The sequence below is a fragment of the Nannizzia gypsea genome, genomic scaffold (genome assembly GCF_000150975.2).
Source record: "Nannizzia gypsea CBS 118893 supercont1.8 genomic scaffold, whole genome shotgun sequence".
NCBI classification, from domain to species: Eukaryota; Fungi; Ascomycota; class Eurotiomycetes; order Onygenales; family Arthrodermataceae; genus Nannizzia; species Nannizzia gypsea.
Window position 1 is genome coordinate 620,547 of NW_003345194.1, and position 22,427 is coordinate 642,973.

The window sequence follows — 22,427 nt, forward strand, 5'->3', positions numbered from 1 at the left end:
GAGATGGACAGGAATAGACGAGCCTCGTGAACCCGGTTGACGGAGGAAACCTGGCTATCGGATCCTGTCCGTGTCATAAAGTAAGAAAACCGTAATTATCAGTTGTAAGGAGCGAAAGAAAAAAAGAGAAGAGAGAAGAGGGAGGAGAGCCCGGGATCTCGGAAACTACCCTACCCCTAGTTACCCAGACGAATCCTTTCCCGAGCCTACCGTTCCTCGCTAGGCCCTACGTACCACTACGACGGGACACGATGTAGCGCCGTGCTCTTTTCCGACTAGTAGTACAACTTGAATAATGTTCCAGTATTAAAATACTATTATTGATTTGTCAAGCTTAACCTGGTCGACAAGGGTGTTTAGCCGGGTCACTTGGAGCGCGAGGGACCGACCCGACGGCCGAGTTGCGTTGTCGTTGTGTCATCGCGCGTATCATTTGTAGTCATCGATAGTAATCATCATCGTAGTCACCGTAGTCACGGACCAGGAACCTCACCGTCGGACGGGGATAAGCTGTGTATTAATCTTATATACCCGTTTTCCTTGCGTATACATAGCTGTCGAATCCACCTTTTTTAAGAAACTAAACCAGGGGATGACTCGGATGGCCGAGTTAAGTCCTTCCAGAGTCCGAGGTCAGATGACCACCACGAGTCAGACAGCCGAGCCAGGCAGGCCATAAGTCAGTGATGGGGGAGGATAGCACAGGAATTGAGAAGACGGCCGGCGATGATGCATTGTTATCGGGAGCAGCACTACACACAACGCACCCATGAATGGTCAATCCTGTGGCTGGAGAGCAGAACGTGGAGAGCTCTCCAGCATCGTCACCCATCTGCGGTGCGTTTTTCTCTCGAACTATGCGCTGCTATTGATGACGATCCCCACGATCGACTCACTAGCCACATATCTTCGCTCATTATTAAGATTAGTAAGTGTGAGGTCAGTAGCGAGTAGGCACGCAAAGCAAGCAAGCAGACGGGATAGCAAGAATAAGCAAAGGGCCAGCATCATCCAAAAAAAGCAACGACGCCCACTGCAAGAGAGCGAGCCCGATTAGAACCTCGTCGTAGCCGGAAGAAGCAAGAAGGACAAACAGAATGACGATGAATTACTGCATCAGGTCGCATTCATGCATGCAGGTCGAGACTCGTTGCTTTTTCTTCGTCTTAGTTTGTCAATGTCATTGTGGCGGAGTTCGATCGGTGTAACCGGACAGGGCAAGGGTAAAGCCACAGGCCATTCGACCCTTTTTTTCCCTTTTCCTTCGAACTCCAGTATCTCCGGACAGCAGTCAGTCAGTGTGGAAGAAGCGTAAACGGAGAACGGAGCAAGACGGAGGACGGAAACCGGAGTAGTTCGGCTCGCTCTTCGTCCCTGTCTTGCGGACGTCCTGTTCTAGTAGTACGGAGTATTAGTGTTAGTTAATTCTGCGAGCCGTGGGGTAGTCAGTAAGTACCCAAATCATGCCTGGCTGGGTGGTCTACATACAGTACATATGCTACCTATTGGGTGCGTGCTGACGGGAAACAACAGCCCTACGGGGGCCCTGTCGCTTCCTTGTCCGAGTGTCGCTTGTCCCTTCTCGCTGGGCGGGCACATCGCGGTCTCTGCTCCTTCGTCTCGACTCGCCGGCCATCTTCCTGCTTCTCCCATGTTCTCTGTTCGATATGTGTCTTTGATGTCCTGCATAATAGCCCTGTGCACAAGCCCCCAAGCCCGAAGTTTTAGTACGGAAACGGCCTTGGCATCCCAATGCAACCTAGCGCGGATTAACTAAAGGCGGTGAAGATTAAAGTTGAAATTTTTACCAAAAAGAAAGCCAAGCCACGTCGGTCCCGATCTGGCCTAGCCCCGATTAGCCTTTGCAAAAAAGAAATCGACAATAGAGTTTTATCTAGCGCGGGTATTAGTATATAGTATGTTGCCTTGGATCTCGCTCTTCTCACTTTCTGCAGACATCAGACAGCACAACCAGCAACCACCAGCCATCAAGAAAAGCAGCAGCCGAAGCCCTGCGATCCACGGCACCACCTCCTGCACCAGCCACACCTTACACCAAGTACCAAGGCCACCCGACGAGAGCTGAAAAGGAAAGAAAAACCAAAAAGCAAAAGCACACCTCCATGAGCCTACATCGAGTCGTCGCATCACAGATATAACAACAGACCAACTCCCACCCTTTTTTCCCTCCCATTTTTTTTAATTATTTATATTTTTATCACCATCATATTTTATTCGAATCCAGTGGTACAGAGCAAAGGCATCCCACAGAGTTTCAGCCCTAAGGAGGTTGATTGAGGTCTTGGCTCTCTCGCCACTAGAACCTCACTGCAACTTTCCCGGTCTTACGGGCAAGGTATATCTATCAGAGAGGATGCTGTCCTCGATTCCTTCATTGTCGACATCATATATCCGCCACAGCACCGGCCCATTTACAGAACAGACCCTCCTACAAGACCAGCTCGACCAACTCGACCAGCTCGAGTCGCAGCTGCTTCTCTCCTCCTACCAACACCACCCGCAAGAACAGCCGCAAGAGCAACACCATCACCACCATCACCAGACCTTCAGTGATATCAGTGATAGTCCCTCGTTGACCTTCCCTGTCTACCACAGCTGCTCTACGCCGCCGCCGCCAGAGTCGTCATCCTCTGCCGTGGCCTCTCCCTACGCTTACGACTCCGCCTCCCCTGTCTTCTCCGTCCAGGGCTCTCCTGAGACCGACTTCATCTCGTCCTTCTACCACGGCGCAGGCGGCTTTTCTATGCCCGACGAGAGTTTCCCGATTCGGGAAGACGGTCTATCGCATACCCCACCGCCGCCTTCAATCAAGGTGTACCAGTCCTCGCCACATACCAGCAATAACCACCACCAACACCACCGCACCACCACCGCCAACACCACCAACAATAACAACAACAACAGCAATAACAACCAGATGCTGCTACAGTCCGGTCTATCTTATGAAGGGGACCTTCAGTCGCTGTTGCCGCCACAACATAACCATCACCGTCTCTCTTCCCGAGCATCCGGCCAGTCGCCTGTAGCTTCAGGCGTCTGCGCAAAGCCTCAGCAACAGCAATCGCAACAGGCTGCTCAGCATAGACGCACTCCATCTACCTCCTCCAGCGTCTCTCTCCCTTCTGCCTACCACGGGTACACGGGTTACGACCGAGGCTCCTCTAAGCCTCTGCCTACCCCCGAGCAGACCCCAGTGCAGCCTTCCTTCCTGGCTCAGCCATCCTTCCCGTCCTACGACCCGTCCTCCTCATACCGAAATGCAGGAGACCATACGGACGTGGAAATGGCTATGAGACGAGCTGTGTTTGAGCAACAGCGACACCAACAGCAACAACAGCACCGTCAGCAACAGGCAGCTCACGCCGTTGAGGAAGAAGCAACCACTTTCCCTGCTTACACTCTGGCACCATCGGCGCCAACACTGAGTCACAACTCGCCAGCCACCGCTCAGGGTCACATGAACGCCCGAACAAACTCTCCCCGGGATGCCTCTCCCTGGGCACAGCAGGTCAGCGTCTTCCAGAACGCTCTTCACCACCCATCACACATGAACTCCTCCCTACGAGGAATGGAGCTCATCAGCCACAATGGCCACGACGAGCAACCCAAGACCATCTCGCCCAAGGACGCGATGCTTGAGTTCCACGAGTCTCCCGCAGACAGCAGTAGCATGCCGCTCTTTCCTTCCCAGGCCGAGGCTTCGCAGTTTGAAGCTGCCGTGGCGACAACACTGGCCAACACAGACTTCTCCAACGATGCCTTTGCCCCCTTCTCATCCTCCGCCTCCCAAAGCACACCCCAGCCCTACTTCCTCGGCCAGACTGCCGGTACGGACGTATTACAATACCAACCCAGTGCCGCCCAGCACCAGGCTCAGCACCAGCAACACCATAGCCACCCACAGCACCAGCAGAGCAGTGCCGAGTTCGCTGCCGCGCTAGCCGGCCTCGACCAGGCTGCCAACGTCGACCGCAAGATGCAGGACCGCGACTCGGATATGGCTGCCGGCCGACCAGACGACACTGCGTCTGAAGCTGGAACCTACAGCTGTACTTACCACGGCTGTACCCGCCGCTTCGAGACGCCCGCTCGGCTACAGAAGCATAAGCGCGAGGCCCACCGCCAGACTACACCGGGCTCACACATGCTCTCGCGTGACAGCTCTACGCTAGGCGCACGCGGACTTAGCGCCCGCAACTCGCAGGCCGGACCTCACCGATGCGAGCGCACCAACCCGTCGACGGGCAAGCCGTGCAACTCCATCTTCTCACGGCCGTACGACCTTACACGCCACGAAGATACGATACACAATGCCCGCAAGCAGAAGGTGCGCTGCCACCTGTGCACCGAGGAGAAGACCTTCTCCCGCAACGATGCTCTCACCCGGCACATGCGCGTTGTCCACCCCAACGTCACGTGGCCAGGCAAGCAGAAACGGAGAGGCCGCGACGACTAAATGAACACCCAAACCCTTACGTCTCTCCTCTTCCCCCGTCTTCCCCTGCTATGGTACAAACGAGCATTATTGAATTGTGGATTCCTGGTTTTTGCAAAAAAAAAAGCAACACGTTTAACGCACCCCTTCTCGAGGAGCGAGCTTGAAGCTACCCTTTTCGAGCCTTGAGGTATGATGTTTATTGTGACGTCATGACCAATCCCCAACCAAGAAAACCACGCGGTTTTAGAGTTTGGCAGAATCATAAGCCGGACCGAAGTGGGGCTCGGTCGATCTATCGTCTTGGCATGACGTCATTATTCGATTATCCTATTCTTAGCACCATTCATTCTCTTTTCGTCATTTGCATATCGGAGTTTCTCTTTCAGGAAAGAAAGGAATTGGAAAAGGAAGGAAAGATGAAGATGACACTCTTACTTCTACACAAAAATCATTCACTACGACGAAAGATGAAAGCAAAGCGAGCGTTTTTTTCCCTATTTTTTTCTCCTTTTCTACTTCTTGTTCCTTTGGGAGGCTTCATTGGGGTTTACTTTCTTTTCTTTTTTTATCATCCTTTTTTTGCTTGTTTGTGTTATGAGTATTATGATTCTTTTTTTTTTCTTCAAACTACTTACATAGGTTGGCTGGTTTCCCCCTTGTTTTTTCTTTTTGCTTCTCTTTCGAATAAGCCACTTTTATATATTACTTACTTATATACACTTACCACGAACTCATACTTACTTAATTGCCTTTATATTTTTGCTTTTCCCAGCTTTACCTTTTTCTTTGCTTTTTCTTTCCCTTCCCCTTCTTTTTTTTTTTCTCCTACTTGAAGTTGGGCATGAAACATGCATGGAACATCATCATCGACATGAACATGGATTGGTGGAGTTAGTTCGGCGCCGAAGCAAAGGAGAGAAGGGCGAGAGATCACAGGAAACAAAATGATGAACGATGACGGCAGTCAAAGCATACAACACGGAACCAAACTGAAGATGAATATGGGATGTGCAGTGATGCAATTGACAATAGGGAAATTGAACGGGGTGATTTCGGCCATCTCCTTTTTTTTTTTGCATACGGCGTTTGCATCTGCGTTTGCGTTTGCGTTTGCATAGATGGAAAGGTGCATCTGTACGAATAGGGATACAATATACGCATAGGCATAGCATGCAACTCTGTCAACTTGAATTGACCTTGGTCTCGCACGAAGTTTCCCTTATCTCAGCCTGTCAGCGTCGCTGGCTATGATGTAGTCAAAGAGTCCTAGGAGCTGGTTCACTTCGCGCGAACCAAGGGAGAGCAGGATAGCAAAGTTGGCACGCAAGCTGGGCCAGAACGAGAGTTCAACCGAGGTTTGGGATATGCTTATTAATCAGAACCTACAAGCTTAGTCATCACAGCACCAGCAAAAAAAAGAGAGAGAGAAAGAAAAAAAAGAAAGCGCTGCGTCGACCGGGAGTCGAACCCGGATCTCAACTTATCAGTCGGTGCGATGGAAGAGTCGTGTGCTACCGCTACACCATCAACGCTTGTTGCTTGAAAGAGAGCATAAGAAAGCGCGTTACATAGGCAGTAGCAGGGCAGAAATGTAGGGCCTGACACCGCTTCTCGCTACATCGCGTATTCTTAACCGCGTGCCTCCCGTCGCTATGTCCTCTCCTCTCCCCCAGCTCTTGACGCCTCTGATACCTGCCAATGGCCCCAGCCACCTCTAACTCTGTTGCTATACCGCTATACTGCTATACCGCTAGTTATACCCATGACTCGTGCAGACTGCGGCCGGCAGACGACGCAACTACTGTCTCAGGCGCAGATGGTGCCGCTCTGCAGCCCGCTCTGCACTTCTGGGCAGCGGTCCAACATAGTGTACCTCCCGCGCCTCCTCGGACGCAATACCACGGAGTATACTCTTAGTCTTTGGACCAGGATAAGCTAGTCCATCGTCGGCTCGGAGGTAGTTACGGTTACTCCCCGGCCGCTCAGATGGCGGCATGTTACTATCAGGTTTCTGGCCCCAGCCCAGGTACAAGGATGATAACGATATTGAATTATTCATGGGAGATGGGGTTGTCTGTTCCCGCGGGTGTTCTGCGAGATCTATGGACGGATAGTTTAGCGGGAGGCAGGTCCTCGTTCCCGTGCCTGCCAATGATTAATATGAGCGGCAACGATGTCAGGGATGTACTGTCCTTCAATCACTTTGATGATTCCGTCCGCCCGGATTAAACTCGGGCGATACACACTCTGTACGTCCTGTGCTGGCTTTCTATCGGCCTGTTTCTGTTCGACGGGTCCAATGGGTGTATGGTTACAATGGTACGAAGTATGGTAAAAAATCCTTTGAATAGGTAGCGAGTAGTATTACAAACATAACGGTCAATATTAGAATCACTTCTTTCGACGGAGTCCTTTTATTTTGAAGTAGCTCTCTTCATCTTCATTAATATGTACACGATCCCGACACGGGTCACATCTCATTCCTGTATTTGCCATCCAGGGGCATGCTGAATGTTCCCAGCCGTGCATGACCCCCACTTGAGTAGCCATGTTAGAAGCCCTGTCTATTCCTATCTGTTGGCTGCAAAACTCCCTTGTTCTATCTCCCCATTCGGAGCCTTGTGCCTCGGCCTCGCTGCATGGGAGCCCCCTGCTCTTACGGCTACTCTTGCCTTGTGGAAGATGTGGTGATATGCGATTGTATGTCTGTGATTATATGCATCCCATGCATATATGGTGAATACCGTTGCTTCATTTCGTGTCGTCAGGAGGTTATTGTACAATCATGTGTTGTCTTGCCTCAGGTAGTTTTTCGTTTAAGTAGACAATACTCTCCCCAGACACGTTGATACTTCTTCGGTATAAAAGGGAGGTTTGGAATCCAGATTAGTCGCCCTACGATGCCGGTACGTCGGCTATCTAGGAATGGCTTACACGAGAGCTTCTCCCATGTCTCAGTGTCAAGGGTATAGTGTGGTTCAAGTTTAGTCTCTTCATCTCCCGGGAAATAAGAGTCAACTAGGTATGTGCATTGAGAAACATCGGTCTAGCCAACTGTTAACATTCGCTAGATAAAGAGCCAGGATTAAACTTACGTATTTCTTTGGATCTTCCAAGTTTCGATCGTTCATGCCTTCAGGGACAGTCCATGTTCCCGGTAGAAATCCAAGGCCAGCCCTGGACTCTGTAAACTCCCCCGGCAACAGTCCTCGGAACTCACTCTTGATGAACTTCGCCCGAAGGTTATTGTTCGGGAGGAAGAATGAAGATGGGTATCGATACCATTCCTTTCCGTAGCATACGAAACCTTCAGGGGCAACACCATTAGTTGGCTGTAGTGCATCAAATACCTGAAGAGGAGCGTTGTAAGCTGTCACGACACCCGTGGTCCTCAGAAGGCCAATGTTAACCGCCAGCAGCACGGGGACGACAGTTATGACGAGTTTCACTTTAGTGGGTATTTTGCTAATCAATGTCCCTGCATCCGAGGTTCCAATATATGCTAGAATAATGTGCAAACTAATTGAGGCGTTCAGGGCCAGAAACGGGTAGGCCGGGTACATGAACCGCTCTTCCTTGTGAGGTTGAAGAGTAAAAATGGCGAACCACATGTAGAACGGCATTACTAGGGTCACTGATCTGAAAAGTGTTTGGGCAGAGGTTTTGTGAGGACGGAACAGAGCTTGGAGAACCAGTAGAGGAAAACTAGACAACGCAAGGACAGCCCACATATTAAAATTGAGTAGTAGGTTCTTAAGATAGAATGTCCATGGTTCGGTTCCGAAGATATTGGGACCTTTACCGGATCCTCCAAAGACGTTATATGCCACAATGTTCCATGGAACAAGGGCAAATTGACGGTAAAACATGCTGTCAATTAAGACCACGACAGACTATCAATAAATTCACTGTTAGTAGATATGCATGCCAAATATTTGTAGTCCAGGAACTGTACCAAGATTAACAAGCATTTGATGACCCCTTCTAAAATCCGTTTGATAGCCGGTACAGTGTCTCCCAAAGACCAAGCTACCGCAACTTCTTCAAGCAAAAACGGTATAGCCAACGCCCCCGCGAATGGCCATCCGACCATTGCGCCAATGCCAAAGAAAATGATTCCTTGAACAGTCTTCAACCCACCTTGCCAGTCAAGGAAAGCCGCCAGGCCCAGCATAGACATATACATCGAGAAGCTGGACGGCAGTAATGCTGTAGAGGCATGGAACATTCCAGAACTGAACACCGTGATCACCAGAAAGAAAAGCCCAATTCTTGGATTAAGCGATCGAGATATTGCCGCGAACAGTCGTGTCTCACACACAGTGCAAAAAAGCCCAAGGGCTAACCGCACCATATAAAACTGCGCTGATTTCGTCCGTGCGAAAAGACCCAGTGCCTTGGCTAAACCAGCGTGTAGACCAACATATAACCAGCTTCTGATGGAATATTCGGGGGAATACTCCCATGTTTGTAGACCGTGGCCATGAGTCAAGTAGTGTGTGGGTTCCCAGTAGTTGTAAACTTCATCGCAGTCCTGTATCGGCGATAACGCTGCCGCAAGAGTGTTGGAGAGTAGGCATAGATAGAAAACGGTATTAATGGGAATATAGAATGGTGGTTGAGGCGGCCTAGTTGTTCCGTTAGTTAGTTGACCGGAGGCTGTTGATGGAGCTTAAGATTGGAGCTGTGGGAGGCTTACTTTGACTTGGAAGCTGACGCTGGAGCTTCTCCAGGAGAGTTAGGGGGCGACATGATGTTGACTAGCTTGTCAACACGTTGAAAACAGCCTGAGCCGAGCTTGATGCATTGCAGGCTAGTATCTGTAGACATCGAAAAGGCCATTTTTGTCCAAGTTTGGCCACGTGACGTCACTTCCTTCCGGAATAACATTATACCGCGAATGCGGCTCTTTCCGAAAGTTTAACTTAGTTGCTGCCTTACGGAGTATTTATATCCTGATGCAAAGAGTCACAGAGTCCATCTTCCTACTTTCGCTTCTACTTTTATTTTATTAAGGACCATATGTTGTTGAAATGTATCGCTGGCACGAGGCTGGTTGTCAACAGCCGGAAGTTGTGTTCATAAACGATACTCCAAAATGTAACTCTTGTTTATCTCAGCTGTCACAGGAGGAAGTAGTTGTTGAAGAGACTCCCTCCATGTTGACTGTTCCTCATGTCGAATCTCTGTCTCACCTGAAGCTTACTTGGCCTGAATCTGTCAAATATACCCAATCCAATAACTCCAATAACGACATATCCACCTCATCTATACCAGACACTAAAACCATCTATGCTTCGCGCTTGGTAGCAAAGACCAACAACCTTGATAGCTTTCCCAATACATCTGGAGGGGGTTTCAGGTTATTACGGCTGCAGCCCGGCCAGAGCGACGATCCGATACGAGGAGATATTGAGATATTATCGTTGAGAGACTTGGAATCTCCGCCTTACCAAACTTTGTCTTATTCCCCATTTGCCGACCCTCCTTCACCTGCCGAGGATTCTTCCGACAAAGAGCTTTCCGACAAGAAGCCTGATGAGCAGACTTTAAAAACAAAGCCTGCGTGTATACTTTACATACCTCAACCAAAGAATCGTCCGGTGTATATCGGACCCTATTGGGATGCTATATATGTTGCGGAAAACTGCGAAGCTGGCCTGAAAGCGATCCGATGTCAGGGCACGGAACTACCTGTTTGGGTGGACTCAATTTGCATAGACCAGCATAACAACGATGATAGGGCGGAACAGATTGCATCGATTAAGTATATCTATGCAAATGCTGCGAAATCGATGTTTTTTGTTGGAGCTCCTTCTGAGGATAGCGATCTGGCCCTCGATCTATTGAGATCGGTAGCAAATGGATTAGCAGTGCCCTATCGGGTAGCCGCCACTAAAGGGAAATCGAAGGATGCACTAAGATCTTTGTTTAAGCGGTTGTGCTTTTCCAGTCTGTGGCTTGCCCAACAACTTATTTATGCCGCAAACCCAGAGATACTCTGCGGGAACCGCTCTGAGATTTGGCCACCTTGGTCCCGGATGCCTAACGGCATACGCCGCTGTGCTCCGCTCTTATTGCTTAATCCAGGGGCATGGGCTAAATTGGTAGACGCAGGCCTTTATAATATTCTACGCCACGCTTCAGCCCATCAATGTCCTGATCCCCGAGACAAAATTTTTGCAATCCTTGGGCTTCTAGAGGAGGTTGGATTTAGCGTCGATTACAACCTCCCTGTTGAGGCTGTTTATACTGGAGTCACTGCACACCTTCTACAGAATAAGACTGACTTCCGACTATTTAATCTCCTTGGGTCCGATGAACGACGCTTGAATTTACCTTCTTGGGTCCCCGATTACTCCCAGCCTTTACAGATAGACCGTTCTTTTGACATACAAAAAATGGCCACAATGACCAATGATATAATAAAAGTTGGAGAATCTAAAACAGTACAGGCCCTATACCCTTTTAGTTTCAATGAAGCCCAGGATATCACCCTCGAACACGGGATTGAAATCGGCTCAGACGGGTCGTTGAATATCTTTGCGATCAAATTATGTGACCTTTCCCCTGCAGATAGTGTGACTATGAACACCGAAAACGGCCGGCTTTTTATAGTCATCGATAAGGGACGTCATGGCTATTTGTTGGTTTCTCTGAAGAAGAAAGAATATGAGATAAAGGACGATTCGATATTCCTTTTGAACCAGTCGCTCCTGGTTATTCTGAGGCGTGATCCAACGAAAGGAACATACACATTTTTGTCTCTCGCCAGCATGGCTCTTGTCCATTCAAACGAGGAGAATGCAGAGTGGCGTCTTCCCTGTAAGCAACGGGAAGGGCAGGATTGGCCGTTTGAAGTATCTCTACGTATCTCTTCAACGACCTCTACAAAGGTTCAAGAGTTTTATTCAAGTCTATTGGAGCTGTGTGAGGCAGACCCGTTGCCGGCGTTAAGCATTGATTCGACTACTACTGAGACGATGGCCGTCGTTGATTTCGGGATTCTTAGCTTGACGGGTTTCGACGCACTAGAGGCAGAACTAAAATCTAATTGGCAGGGCTACACAGAGAAACTACGATGGATGTTTCGTGATCAAGTTGCCATCTGGAAATTCATTCGGTATATGGACCAGGATGGCCAAAAGGACTGGTCAGGTACCGGGTCAATGGCTGTCGAAGATATAGATGGCCTGAAAGATAACTATGCCACGGATATCAAGGCTGAATATACATGGAACCTTCGTCAATTTTGCTGGTCCTTTCTCAAACCTGCAACTTTGGATATAGATGAGCTGGATAGTGTTTGGAACCCAGCCTTTGAAGCACTCAAGGCTCATACTGCCGAAATTCAATCGTGGGCGGAAGCAACCGGAAAACTAATGAATGCAATCGAATTTTCACGGACAGCTCTAGGAAGCAGCATGAAGTTCTTTCCTGGAATAAATCTCCCAGAGAAGTGGTATTCGAATTGGAATATTTTTTCTAAGGCAAGAGAGGACGGTGTATTTCGCGATGGGGAGGCTTTTGACTCGGACTATTACTGGAACTGGTCGGAATTTGAGCAATGCATTCAGCAAAGAGAGACGCTCTTGGCTCGGACGCTCCCCGAGGAGTTACGGCCCCATGAAAACTGTGACATGAAAGCCCATATGGCGTTCAGGGTATGGGGATTGGATCTGAATCATGTAAGAAGAATTAGGATCGTGTAGAATGATCCTTATTTCATTGTTTCGTTTGCGATAATGATGTGACGAATTTAGCCAGCGACATATAGATATAGCTACCATAGAAATGTATCACGACATCTTGACAACCAGAATATTATTTAATATCCAGCTATCCGTATATGCAATTTTGAATTGATATCGAAAACCGCGAAAGTCGCGCCCACGTGATATAAACACCACCTGCTAGTCCCTCATAAGTCTAGCGTCTTATCTTATCTTATCGAAAAGTTAAAAAGTAAAAGAAAGTTTCGAGCTTCAACAGAAGTCACAGATATAAAAGCCACAGCTGTTTATGATGAATATTTCTTTGATTTGGTAGATTTCCTCCGGAACTGCTACGCACTGGCTTGAGATATTAAATTCGCCTGTTTTATTTTCCCTTGTTCAATCCTAAGTTTTATCATTTATACCATGACAGACACTGTGATGGGTGATGACACTCACGCTGGGAACCTACCCACAGAACCGGCCTGCCCAGACAACAACTCCGTCGCAGTCAATGCTACAATCTCTAAAACAACTACAGATACACCGAAAGACGATGGTAGTGATTTTTATAATACACCTTTGAATGTGGGAGCACCTCTTCAGCCGGGAAACGCCGGCCCTTCGAACCTCGAAACCGTCGCCGCGGAAGGATCCGAGAAGCCGCGCATTATGATCCCAGGTCTTACACTACTGAGCGAAGAGGAGCATCGGAATAGCAGTCATTCTCCACTGGAAAATTTGTCTAAACCACTACTGAACACGAAGGAGCCAAGTCCCGAGAAGACAGAAGCAGCAGATACAATCATGACCGGAGATGGCATAGAGGATTCCAAGCAGACTATCACGGAAGCTGCTAGCAATTCTACGGCTAGAGAGTATGCCGGTGCCTCTTTATCTGCAGAAGCCGAAATTGCGGCGCTTGCGGCTGAAATGATCGAGGGAATACCCCCCACTGGCGACGGAGAGCAACAGGCTGACGGAGGCGATCACCCAGAGTGGGAGGTCGACTCGTCCCCATATGAATCCTCTTCAGAATCTTCTACTGATTCTGACTCAAGTGACTCTGACGATGACGATGATGACTATGAACTCCTAGGTCCTGAAGAGCAGGCTCGTTTATTGATGGCTACAGAAGGGGGATCGGATGATGAAGGAGGGGATGGTGGTAGGGCGGCAGTAACCGAAGTCAGGACAGCGAACGAGAAGCCAGATGAAGTTGTACCAATGCCGGATATCACCATCACTCCCGAAATGAAGGTTGAGATGCTAGGAAATGTTGAGAGCATTGTGGATAATGTTGTGCTGGTACGGGCAAACATATCTGGCGAGTACCGAGTTCTAGAAACTGGCTCGGTTTTGTGCTCTGTCAGCTTGAAGGTGATCGGGGTGGTATCTGAAACACTTGGTCGTGTTCAGCAGCCTCTATATACCGTTCGGTTCCCCAACGCAGAAGCGGTTAAAGAAGCTGGTTTGGAGAAAGAGACGCCAGTTTTTTATGTTGTTGATCACTCAACTTTCGTGTTTACACAGCCACTCAGGGGCCTTAAGGGAAGCGATGCTTCGAACCTGCATGATGAAGAAGTGGGAGATGATCAGATAGAATTCTCAGACGATGAAGCTGAAGCTGAGTATAAGCGGCAACTCAAGTTGAAACGCCAGGCAAAGCGTGAAGGAAAGTCTGAACGCGGAGGAGGAGGTAACAGAGGAAAAGGCCCATCCCTTCCACCTTCGAACCTACGGCATTCGGAACTCAACTACGATGACAACAGCACGAGCAATAACAACAACAATAGCACTAGCAGCACTGAAAATGATTGGTATACACGCCTTGCTCGGCCGCAAAATCTGCATGAGATGATGGGTGGTGAAGCACCCATGGAAATGCCGCATTCCTCTGAACAATATGGTGAAAGATCATTCCGTGGCGGTAGGGGGCGTGGCCGTGGGAGGGGTCACGACCGAGGTGGACGAGGTGGGCGAGGTGGGCGAGGCGGCAGGGGTGATCGGATGTGGTAAAAGCAGATGGTGGCTTTTATTGACCTGGGACAATCCAAGTCAAGATGGAAACTTGGATATTGCCCTCGTACTCTCTTCGCTTCCTACAGAGATTCGGGACTGCATGATAGCTACTACCAATAGCATTGCCCGAGCAGAGGATATCACAGGCTTGCGATTCTCAAGCGTGCTTGATAGGTTAAGTGACCAGAGGGATAGCAGTGTCAGGGCTGAACTGCCAATTTTTTTATAAGCATCGGGGCCGCTACAGCATTGGCACAGAAAAGGCGTCTAATCGCTGCAGGGCGTGCGTAAGGCTTTCCTGGCAATAATGGAATGTGTATCAGGACCCCATTTGGTTACTTGCGGAGAGGTGATTATACAGCCGTTCTATAAGGGCCAGACAAAGCGTGGGAAGAACACAATATTCATTGAGAGTGTACCTGCTAGGTTTAGGCACGGGTATAGGATACATACCTATGGGGCTTGGTAGCTCGTTATTAATTCGTGTGTTGAATGTTTCAGTAAAGGACATCTCATCAACTATTGTATTATTTAGCTAGCTATTTATCAAACATTAATTATTAAGAGGTAGCACGTTTGGGTATTACGTTGCGGCAATAATAGTATTGCCAATAACTCTCTATAGTAATAAATTGTATAAATGTATGAGTCTAGAATGCTGACCTAGCTAGAAACTGATAATCCGAGTATAAATGGGTATGACTGAGTGTGGAAAACAATATTTGAGAAGTGGGCTCCTACTTGGATTATGGTGGATTTGTTGTACTCTCAATGATATGTTCGCCTGAAAGCCTATCGATAGCCTCCACCATATATCGCAAATGAGTCGGTAGCTGAGGAGACGAAGCGGTTAAAGAAAGACTGATTGTGGAACACCCATGACCTCGAAGAGAAACCGCGGATAGAGAGGCCACGTAGGATGAGTTAGCAGTTATTCCGCCACTCATTAGCCTCTGCGCAGCAACGGGGAACTCCTCTGGGCAAATGAGCAAAGATTCCTCGAGTAGGCGTTGCCGAGCAATGTCGCGCTCTGTCGGAGGCTGTTGTTGGTCAGCATAGTTCTTTCCTAGATTTGACGCTGGATGTAAATAAACAGCAGAAGACATTGGAGAAGGAAGCTAGGGGGATAAGAGAACATGATGGTTTCCAAGCACTTGGAACTATTGGGCGGGGAAGGCGCATTCAAGTGGCTGCCGACGAGAGTAGCAGACAGCATGACTCACTTTCTCTTTGAGAGTAGGCCTGCCAACTGAAAGGGGTTTCGAATTCTTCTCAACGTTAGAAGCCGAAGGGCGCATGTAGATTAGGGTTATTTGGGATGTTAACATGCCTCAGGAGACCGAACATTCCTGTTTTTTCGGAAGTAGTTTCTCAGTCTCCGAGACACCGAAACGACAGGTTGGGCCGATCCTAAGCCAGGAGGATGGAGCCCCTTGCTTTCCTCAAAGATGGCTCTTCGAGTTCTCTCGCTAATCTCCTGGCTGCCGTGAGTCTCTCCAAGAGACCTGGTGGACTGCACCGCTGGCGAACTTCCAGGCTGTATGGGGGCGAACGTCGAAAGTGCGTCGCTCTCATCATCGGAGTCAGAGTCCGCAGAGCTAAAATCATCACCATCTGACTTATTTCGGTCATCCTGGTCCGAGATAGTGCTGGCACGCTTGAAAAACGACTTTGCTTTGAATGAGCCGGTGAAAAAGCCCTGCGTTGACTTTGCTCGCCTTAGCGGGCTCTGTGCAAACCTATCCGTTTCAGGAGGAGCGGGAGTTCTTTGGTGGGAGAAAAAGCGGAAGTTGCTCCATGTGCTCCGAAAATTGGTATCAGGGCCCGGATGCGGATTCCGGGTATTGTAAAGGGAGCAGTCCGCTGTTTCCATGTAGTCTGGGACAAGAGCCGGCGGCTGATCCCTGCATGTGTGTGAGCAGCCAGGAAGCGAGGTGGCTAGGAGATAAGACGGACACTTGTCTATCAAAACGCATTCCAAAGAGCCGGGAGAAACTCCAGCTCCTCTTCACTGACCCCCCTGAAGTAGCCGATCCAACCGACCTCCTGCTATTATCTCGGCTAGGGACATGATGAGCAGACGAGGTCATATCGGCCATCTTATCTTAAGGTGTGCAGTAAAAAGGTAAAGAATTGGGAATAGATATTAGAAGAAAGAAATATCCTCTCTAACTCCATGAACCGGGCGTGTATAATTGTGATGCATAGGTGTTTGGGTGAAAGGAAAAGAGGCAAAAACATACAGTTTCCCAGGGAAGAGGGAAATTTTATCTATCAAAACAAACAGCGGCCATAGTCACAGCCTTAATTGATATCTTTCTCTCTTCGTTGGGTCGAGCCGTTGGTTCTTTTGCCTGGTGGTTTGTTGTGACCCAGGCTTTGGCCTCAACACTTGCCATTGGCTTTGGCCCACGTAAACAGTATAACTTCCAGATTTTGCCATTGGGATTAACAATGGCGTACTCCATGGTGCTGTCCAAAAACTTTGGGGTATAACAGTGTGGTAGTGATACTTTCTCTACCTATATGCCTGTCTTCTCTGTCCTCATAGTCGAAGCTGTCTTCTCAGCTTGTTTACTTTTTGATATTCGACGTTGAAAGAAGAAAAAAGGCGGCGGCAAAAAAAAGCCAGCTGAGTCAGCAACATGCGCGCTTCTTCTCAACTTCAGCTTTCATGTCGTCACTGAAAAAAACAGACATTCATGAACTCGCCTTTCAAGCTCCCTCCCTCCCTTCCTCTCTAGCGGTCTAGTTACAGTGTTTGTGTGTTTAGCTCCAGGGGCGTTTTTATTGTTAATCCATTCAGCTGCAGCGTTTTTTTGTAGCTAACGGCTTTTGAGCCCGTTAATAACTGGCCACGCCTTGGACCGAGATGGCTCCGAACAAGAAGGAAGAGAGCGCGTCTTTCGAAGCGATTATTCATAATGGTTAGTGGGGTTGATAATGAGCGTATGATTACCCTGGGGTTGTTCTTTTTGGCTGACTTATTTTCCTTCAAATTGCAGCCCGTCTTCGGCGCCAAAAGCAGGCCTTGACAGACGATTTCTTCGGTAAAGCAAGGAAATCAGGCGCCCCCGGATCCAATGCGTCCAGCAGAAGGGGCTCTCCAGTCACTGGAAGCCTTGCGAGTAGAGTTGAAAAGGTTCCCCTCCCCCGCGATCCTTTCAACCCGCGCGACCAGAACGTATCCTGACCAGTCATCGTTTAGCGTGTGGCGTCCGCAGGCGTGAAGAAGCAACAGGCAAAGCCTACAACCACACGACAAACCCGAGAAAGTCGCCTGCTATCTGGTGTTCTTCCAGTAATTGATAAGATCGATCGCACGAAGGCACGAGGACCTGGGCTGAATATTAGAGGCCGTGCATCTGGCCCGTGTGTCGTCACTGGCAGCAACTTTGCGTCTGGAACTACTGCAGAGGATATTGAAGCTGCCTTCGCCCCTACTGGAGGAGATATTCTCCAGTGCATAATTACAAAGTCATATCCCTCCGTAACAGCCCAGATGGTATTCGCTGAGAGACGGGGAGCTGATAGCGTGGTGGCGGCGTTCAATTCACAAAAGGTTTGCCTCAACTTTGATTTATCCTATTAAGCATTTACATTCCAGCTAACTAACATACACGTGCAGGCAGATGGAAGGGTTATTCAAGTCCGGATAGACACAACCGACCCATCTACAGTCTTGGCTCAATCGAACACTGCTTCTGCCGCCAAGACCAAATCAGCGTTTGACAGTAGCCGTGAGCTTGCAGACAAGGAGCGCCGTGAAAACCGCCGCCCTGCAGATTTTCAAGATGGCCGTTTCGGGTTTGCAGATCCAGCAGAGCAGCCACGACAGCAACAATCCAATTCATATGATTCAGACACCAGAAACAACAACAAAAACCAAAACCAGAACTGGGGGAGAAATCGGAGGCAAAACGAAAAGCAGCATAATTCAGACAAGCCTGACCTGTACAGCGACACAATGATGGTGGACTCGCAGTCATCTCACAGGAACCGCAGACGTTAGCAGCCATTTTTTGCTTTGATCCACGAATTTTAGGGCGGGTAGTGTGGGACCTAATGATGGATATCACTGAGGACTTTCGGCAATGAAAACGAGTCTGGCTTCCCCTAGCTTCTGCATATTTGGACCTATGTACAACAATAAACAAATCTGACGGTGATAATACAGCTTGATACTCCTTTGACTTTTGTATGAATAACACTACTTCTACCCCACGAGCCAACAGCCACGACAAAACAGCGATGAAATTGATAATAATAGAAATATTACGAAAAACAGGAGATGTTCTTCATCCATTAAACGTTGAAAGCAATTATTATGACGCAACAGCCAAAACTTCAGGTTCGACGTCAACAACAATACAACTCTGCCAGTTAAACAAGGGAAGCAAACTTCAAACCCGATTAAGAACAGGAATTGATAGCTCGATGTGGTAAACGTCATTTTTCATTTCCTGGAGAGCTTCACTGATAGGCATTGACTGGTTTATTGCATCTGTCAACTATAAAAATCCATTTCACTCACTTATTAGCAATTGACTCTCAGTCAAACTTCTATAATTCTGTGACACCCCCGGACAGCCTCCGTCTTCCCCAGATACGCTCTCTACGAACCAGAAGAACCGAGTCGCCACCTTGTGTGGTTGTTGCTAACCTGTAATCAGCGCCTAGGTTACCCCGTGAAGGCCACTGCGTTTTGCCTCCTTTCTGTTCACAGGGCCTGGGCATTCGGGTAAGCCATGGGTAAGTCAAAGGTTGGTCGACCTATGGGAAATTTAATAATTCTGCCACATTTAACCATTGATCTAGATGGTGGTCTCCAGAGGTAAGCGGGAATGCTTTTCAAATCATGAAAGGTTCTTCATATCAAAAAACCGTTTATTGTGTAACACATTGGATTTTCTCAGCCGTGTCCTGACCACTTACAGGTAGAGGCAATAGGCCCTATCATTTGACCGGTTAGCTGCAACAAAGCGTCACGTTGAAGGAATATATGCACATCAGCGTTTTGGGCACTCGTAGTAATGCTCAGCTGAGCAAAGTCTCTATATATCAAAATAGTAGAAGGACTTGGTAACACCTTGGCTAGACAAGCCTATGAAACAGATCTCTCTCATATACTTCCGAATATCCATCTGTATCATCAATCATCGATCATCGACCATCGACCATCGACCATCGTTTGTATCAATGTCCGCCTGACATCTGGATGAAGTTCGCTTAATGAAACTTATTCACAGTTGGCAGCCCATATTTAGCAACACAAGACATATTCAAGATACCAGGATGGCACCCCTCCGCATTTAAGGGTCCTCTATTTGACGGTCCACCTCCCTGTCATCGTTGCAGTGCATATCAAAGGACATGAAATAAGCCAGTTCTCACAGTGGTTGTTCTTTTTATATCCCAACGTTTCTTTTTGCGCTTAGAAACGCCGATGTCGAGTATTACGTAATCAAGATTACTCGGGAAGCTTGCTTGTTCCGTCTTGGATATTTGAGATCTTGATTGCTTTCCTCGAGGTCACAGTTTGTCGGAACAGCACCTCTCATCGTCGAAAGATGAGCAATGGTGTCTATAGGATAGTATACCGATTGGCAAATGCCAGTCGACCCGCGCGGCTGGCTGTGCCAAACGGCCGGCGGTGTCTATCTACGTTGAACTCGACCTCACAGCGGGAATGGTCGACTCCCCTGGCAAAGCGAATCACGGATGCAATCAATGTTGGTTCTTCTCGTTTTGGTCCTTGAATGTAATTTTTTAACTGGGTTTGAATGCTGATTTACTAATTGTTCCTTTGCTGCAGACTACGGGTCCGATTTCGATCGCGGCGTTTATGCGTCAGTGCCTTACTTCCGATGAAGGCGGTTACTATACATCCCGTGGAACACCTGGGAGTGATGTCTTCGGCAAGGAGGGTGACTTTGTTACGTCGCCGGAGATATCTCAAATGTTTGGCGAGTTGCTAGGAATATGGATAGTGACGGAATGGCTGTCGCAGGGACGACGCAGTAGTGGAGTGCAGTTGATGGAGTTTGGGCCTGGAAAGGGAACATTGATGGCAGATGTCTTGCGAGTAAGTCCTCCTTGCTTGATGCGCATGAAGAACACAACTGACGTGCAATACGTATTAGTCTGTCCGGAATTTTAAAGCATTCGCTTCGAGTATTGAGGGTGTATACATGGTAGAAGCTAGTCCGACGCTGCGAGAAATCCAAAAGAAGGCACTCTGTGGAGATGCACCGATGGAAGAATGCGAAATTGGTTACAAAAGCGTTAGTACGCATCTCGGGGTACCAGTTTACTGGACGGAACATATACGCATACTACCAGAGAGTGAGTACTCCGATCCTAGTACTGGGCTATAAAACACCACAAACTAACCACAATGCTAGGTGAGGACAAGGCGCCATTTATCATTGCACACGAGTTCTTCGATGCTCTTCCAATCCACGCATTCCAAGCCGTTCACTCCCCTCCTCCAGAGACGATTAACACACCAACCGGACCGACCACACTTCGACAGCCTTCTCTACCACTAAACGGAACACAATGGAGAGAGTTGGTGGTCGCTACAAATCCTGAGGCAGCACGCGAGCCTGACGACATCGATAGCAGCGACAAGAACGACAAGAAACGTGAGTTCCGACTTGCACTCGCGAAATCACATACTCCGGCCTCCCTCGTCATGCCAGAGATGTCACCTCGCTACAAGGCTCTCAAATCAACCCGCGGATCAACCATTGAAATCAGCCCGGAAAGTCATACCTATGCCCAAGAAATCGCCCGTCTGATCGGAGGGCCTAATCCAACTGATAAGAACCCTTCGCCCGCCCGCACCCCAGCCGGCGCAGCGCTCATACTTGACTATGGCCCCTCGTCTACCATACCCGTCAACTCGCTGCGTGGAATCAAGAACCACCAGGTTGTATCACCGTTCGCAACCCCCGGAGAAGTCGATCTTAGCGCCGATGTAGATTTCACTGGCCTTGCCGAGTCAGCTCTAAATGCTAGCCCTGGTGTCGAGGTATACGGTCCGAATGAGCAGGGAAGCTTTCTACGTTCATTGGGCATTGCGGAAAGAGCAGCTCAGCTACTTCGCAATGTGAAAGATGAAGAGAAGCGTAAACAGATAGAGAGTTCCTGGCAGCGTCTTGTTGAGCGTGGAGGCGGAGGGATGGGAAAGATCTACAAGGCCATGGCTATTGTTCCTGAGAGCGGAGGCAAAAGACGGCCTGTAGGCTTTGGTGGTGAAGTTCGGATGTAATTCCACCAAGTAAATACTTCTATATGTATATATAACTAGAATTTTTGGTCATTTTTCTTTCCGGGTTTTTTCAGAAATGTTAGCCGGATTTTAATAGCTTGATCTATGCATAGTGTAGGAACGCCGACTGCCTTGCTACCGTCAGAGTCTAGTCCACCCAGGTATAAATCGTACGCGAGGTCGTTGGAAACTAAAGGACATCATCATGAAGGACGTAATAATCAATATTCATCCCAGATATCTTTAACGTAGTCGTTAGTGAGCTTCGGGTCGTTGCCGAATATCTCCTGCCACTTGACGAACCCCCCATCAAGGATAAATATGGTCTGTTTGGCGTTTTCAGTTTCCCCAAGTACTCTGGCTCGTTCTCTTGCATATTTAAGAGCAGCTGATGGGCCACGCTGCTGGCTTAGAGCACAGTGGAAGACGACTTTCTCCTTGTCCTTCAGGGTCCGGATAAGTTCCGGGACATGCACGTCAAAGGAGGAGCTGGGAACCCATCGAGAGGTGACGATGTTGCCGCCAACATGGTCTATTACAGTGATAATACAGCCTAGTTAGACGCCGTATGGAGGGATATAAAAGGGCAAGCAGACGAACCAGAATCTCTGACATCTATGATAGCAAGATTGCTGGCCGCTGCGGGTGTTTGGATAATGGTTGAGAGGGTCTCCCGCGCCATTCTAGGCAGACTCGCGATGGTGATGGACGACATGTCTTTGGTATCGCACACTGCTACGAGGCAGACTGGTATCAGCAACGAACGGTATCTTCTTCTCTTCGTCTGCTTCTCGTCTTCGCGTGTGCTCCTCGTCGTCGTCGTCGACTTCTTTCAACTTGCGGCGTCGAAACTTCCTTATCGATAAAAGAAAGGTATACGGGCACGTGATATATTACACGGAAAAACGAGAGGCCGAAGTTTCTCCGATTTTCGACGTTTTTTCGAAGTCGCAGA

The 22,427-nt window shown here is 48.6% G+C and overlaps 8 protein-coding genes and 1 non-coding gene across 9 annotated transcripts; 5 read left to right on the forward strand and 4 right to left on the reverse strand.

Moving 5' to 3' along the window:
- Positions 1 to 2,374: 2,374 nt before the first annotated feature.
- On the forward strand, positions 2,375 to 4,477 carry MGYG_08075 (hypothetical protein; the record flags this gene model as incomplete). The annotated part of the gene is made up of 1 exon (XM_003169855.1): positions 2,375 to 4,477. One exon carries the CDS (start codon positions 2,375 to 2,377, stop codon positions 4,475 to 4,477), a length of 2,103 nt encoding a protein of 700 aa, XP_003169903.1.
- A 1,429-nt stretch (positions 4,478 to 5,906) lies between these two features.
- Positions 5,907 to 5,991, reverse strand: MGYG_10580. The gene has a single exon. It is a non-coding gene; the product is annotated as a tRNA-Gly (tRNA).
- A 1,268-nt stretch (positions 5,992 to 7,259) lies between these two features.
- On the reverse strand, positions 7,260 to 9,211 carry MGYG_08077 (hypothetical protein; the record flags this gene model as incomplete). The annotated part of the gene is made up of 4 exons (XM_003169856.1): positions 7,260 to 7,505; positions 7,555 to 8,352; positions 8,415 to 9,087; positions 9,159 to 9,211. 4 exons carry the CDS (start codon positions 9,209 to 9,211, stop codon positions 7,260 to 7,262), a joined length of 1,770 nt encoding a protein of 589 aa, XP_003169904.1.
- A 281-nt stretch (positions 9,212 to 9,492) lies between these two features.
- On the forward strand, positions 9,493 to 12,171 carry MGYG_08078 (hypothetical protein; the record flags this gene model as incomplete). The annotated part of the gene is made up of 1 exon (XM_003169857.1): positions 9,493 to 12,171. One exon carries the CDS (start codon positions 9,493 to 9,495, stop codon positions 12,169 to 12,171), a length of 2,679 nt encoding a protein of 892 aa, XP_003169905.1.
- Positions 12,172 to 12,600: 429 nt separating this feature from the next.
- On the forward strand, positions 12,601 to 14,425 carry MGYG_08079 (hypothetical protein; the record flags this gene model as incomplete). Its single annotated transcript, XM_003169858.1, has 2 exons — positions 12,601 to 14,083; positions 14,109 to 14,425. 2 exons carry the CDS (start codon positions 12,601 to 12,603, stop codon positions 14,423 to 14,425), a joined length of 1,800 nt encoding a protein of 599 aa, XP_003169906.1.
- A 517-nt stretch (positions 14,426 to 14,942) lies between these two features.
- MGYG_09188 (hypothetical protein) lies at positions 14,943 to 16,295 on the reverse strand (the record flags this gene model as incomplete). Its single annotated transcript, XM_003169859.1, has 3 exons — positions 14,943 to 15,274; positions 15,523 to 16,100; positions 16,153 to 16,295. 3 exons carry the CDS (start codon positions 16,293 to 16,295, stop codon positions 14,943 to 14,945), a joined length of 1,053 nt encoding a protein of 350 aa, XP_003169907.1.
- A 773-nt stretch (positions 16,296 to 17,068) lies between these two features.
- On the forward strand, positions 17,069 to 18,208 carry MGYG_08082 (hypothetical protein; the record flags this gene model as incomplete). The annotated part of the gene is made up of 4 exons (XM_003169860.1): positions 17,069 to 17,123; positions 17,202 to 17,380; positions 17,405 to 17,758; positions 17,825 to 18,208. The coding sequence occupies 4 exons, from the start codon at positions 17,069 to 17,071 to the stop codon at positions 18,206 to 18,208; spliced, it is 972 nt and encodes a 323-aa protein (XP_003169908.1).
- A 1,528-nt stretch (positions 18,209 to 19,736) lies between these two features.
- Positions 19,737 to 21,519, forward strand: MGYG_08083 (hypothetical protein). The gene is made up of 4 exons (XM_003169861.1): positions 19,737 to 19,928; positions 20,012 to 20,281; positions 20,340 to 20,541; positions 20,601 to 21,519. The coding sequence occupies exons 1-4, from the start codon at positions 19,767 to 19,769 to the stop codon at positions 21,470 to 21,472; spliced, it is 1,506 nt and encodes a 501-aa protein (XP_003169909.1). The 5' UTR covers positions 19,737 to 19,766; the 3' UTR covers positions 21,473 to 21,519.
- A 174-nt stretch (positions 21,520 to 21,693) lies between these two features.
- MGYG_08084 (hypothetical protein) lies at positions 21,694 to 22,187 on the reverse strand (the record flags this gene model as incomplete). Its single annotated transcript, XM_003169862.1, has 2 exons — positions 21,694 to 22,004; positions 22,073 to 22,187. 2 exons carry the CDS (start codon positions 22,185 to 22,187, stop codon positions 21,694 to 21,696), a joined length of 426 nt encoding a protein of 141 aa, XP_003169910.1.
- Between the last annotated feature and the right edge of the window lie 240 nt (positions 22,188 to 22,427).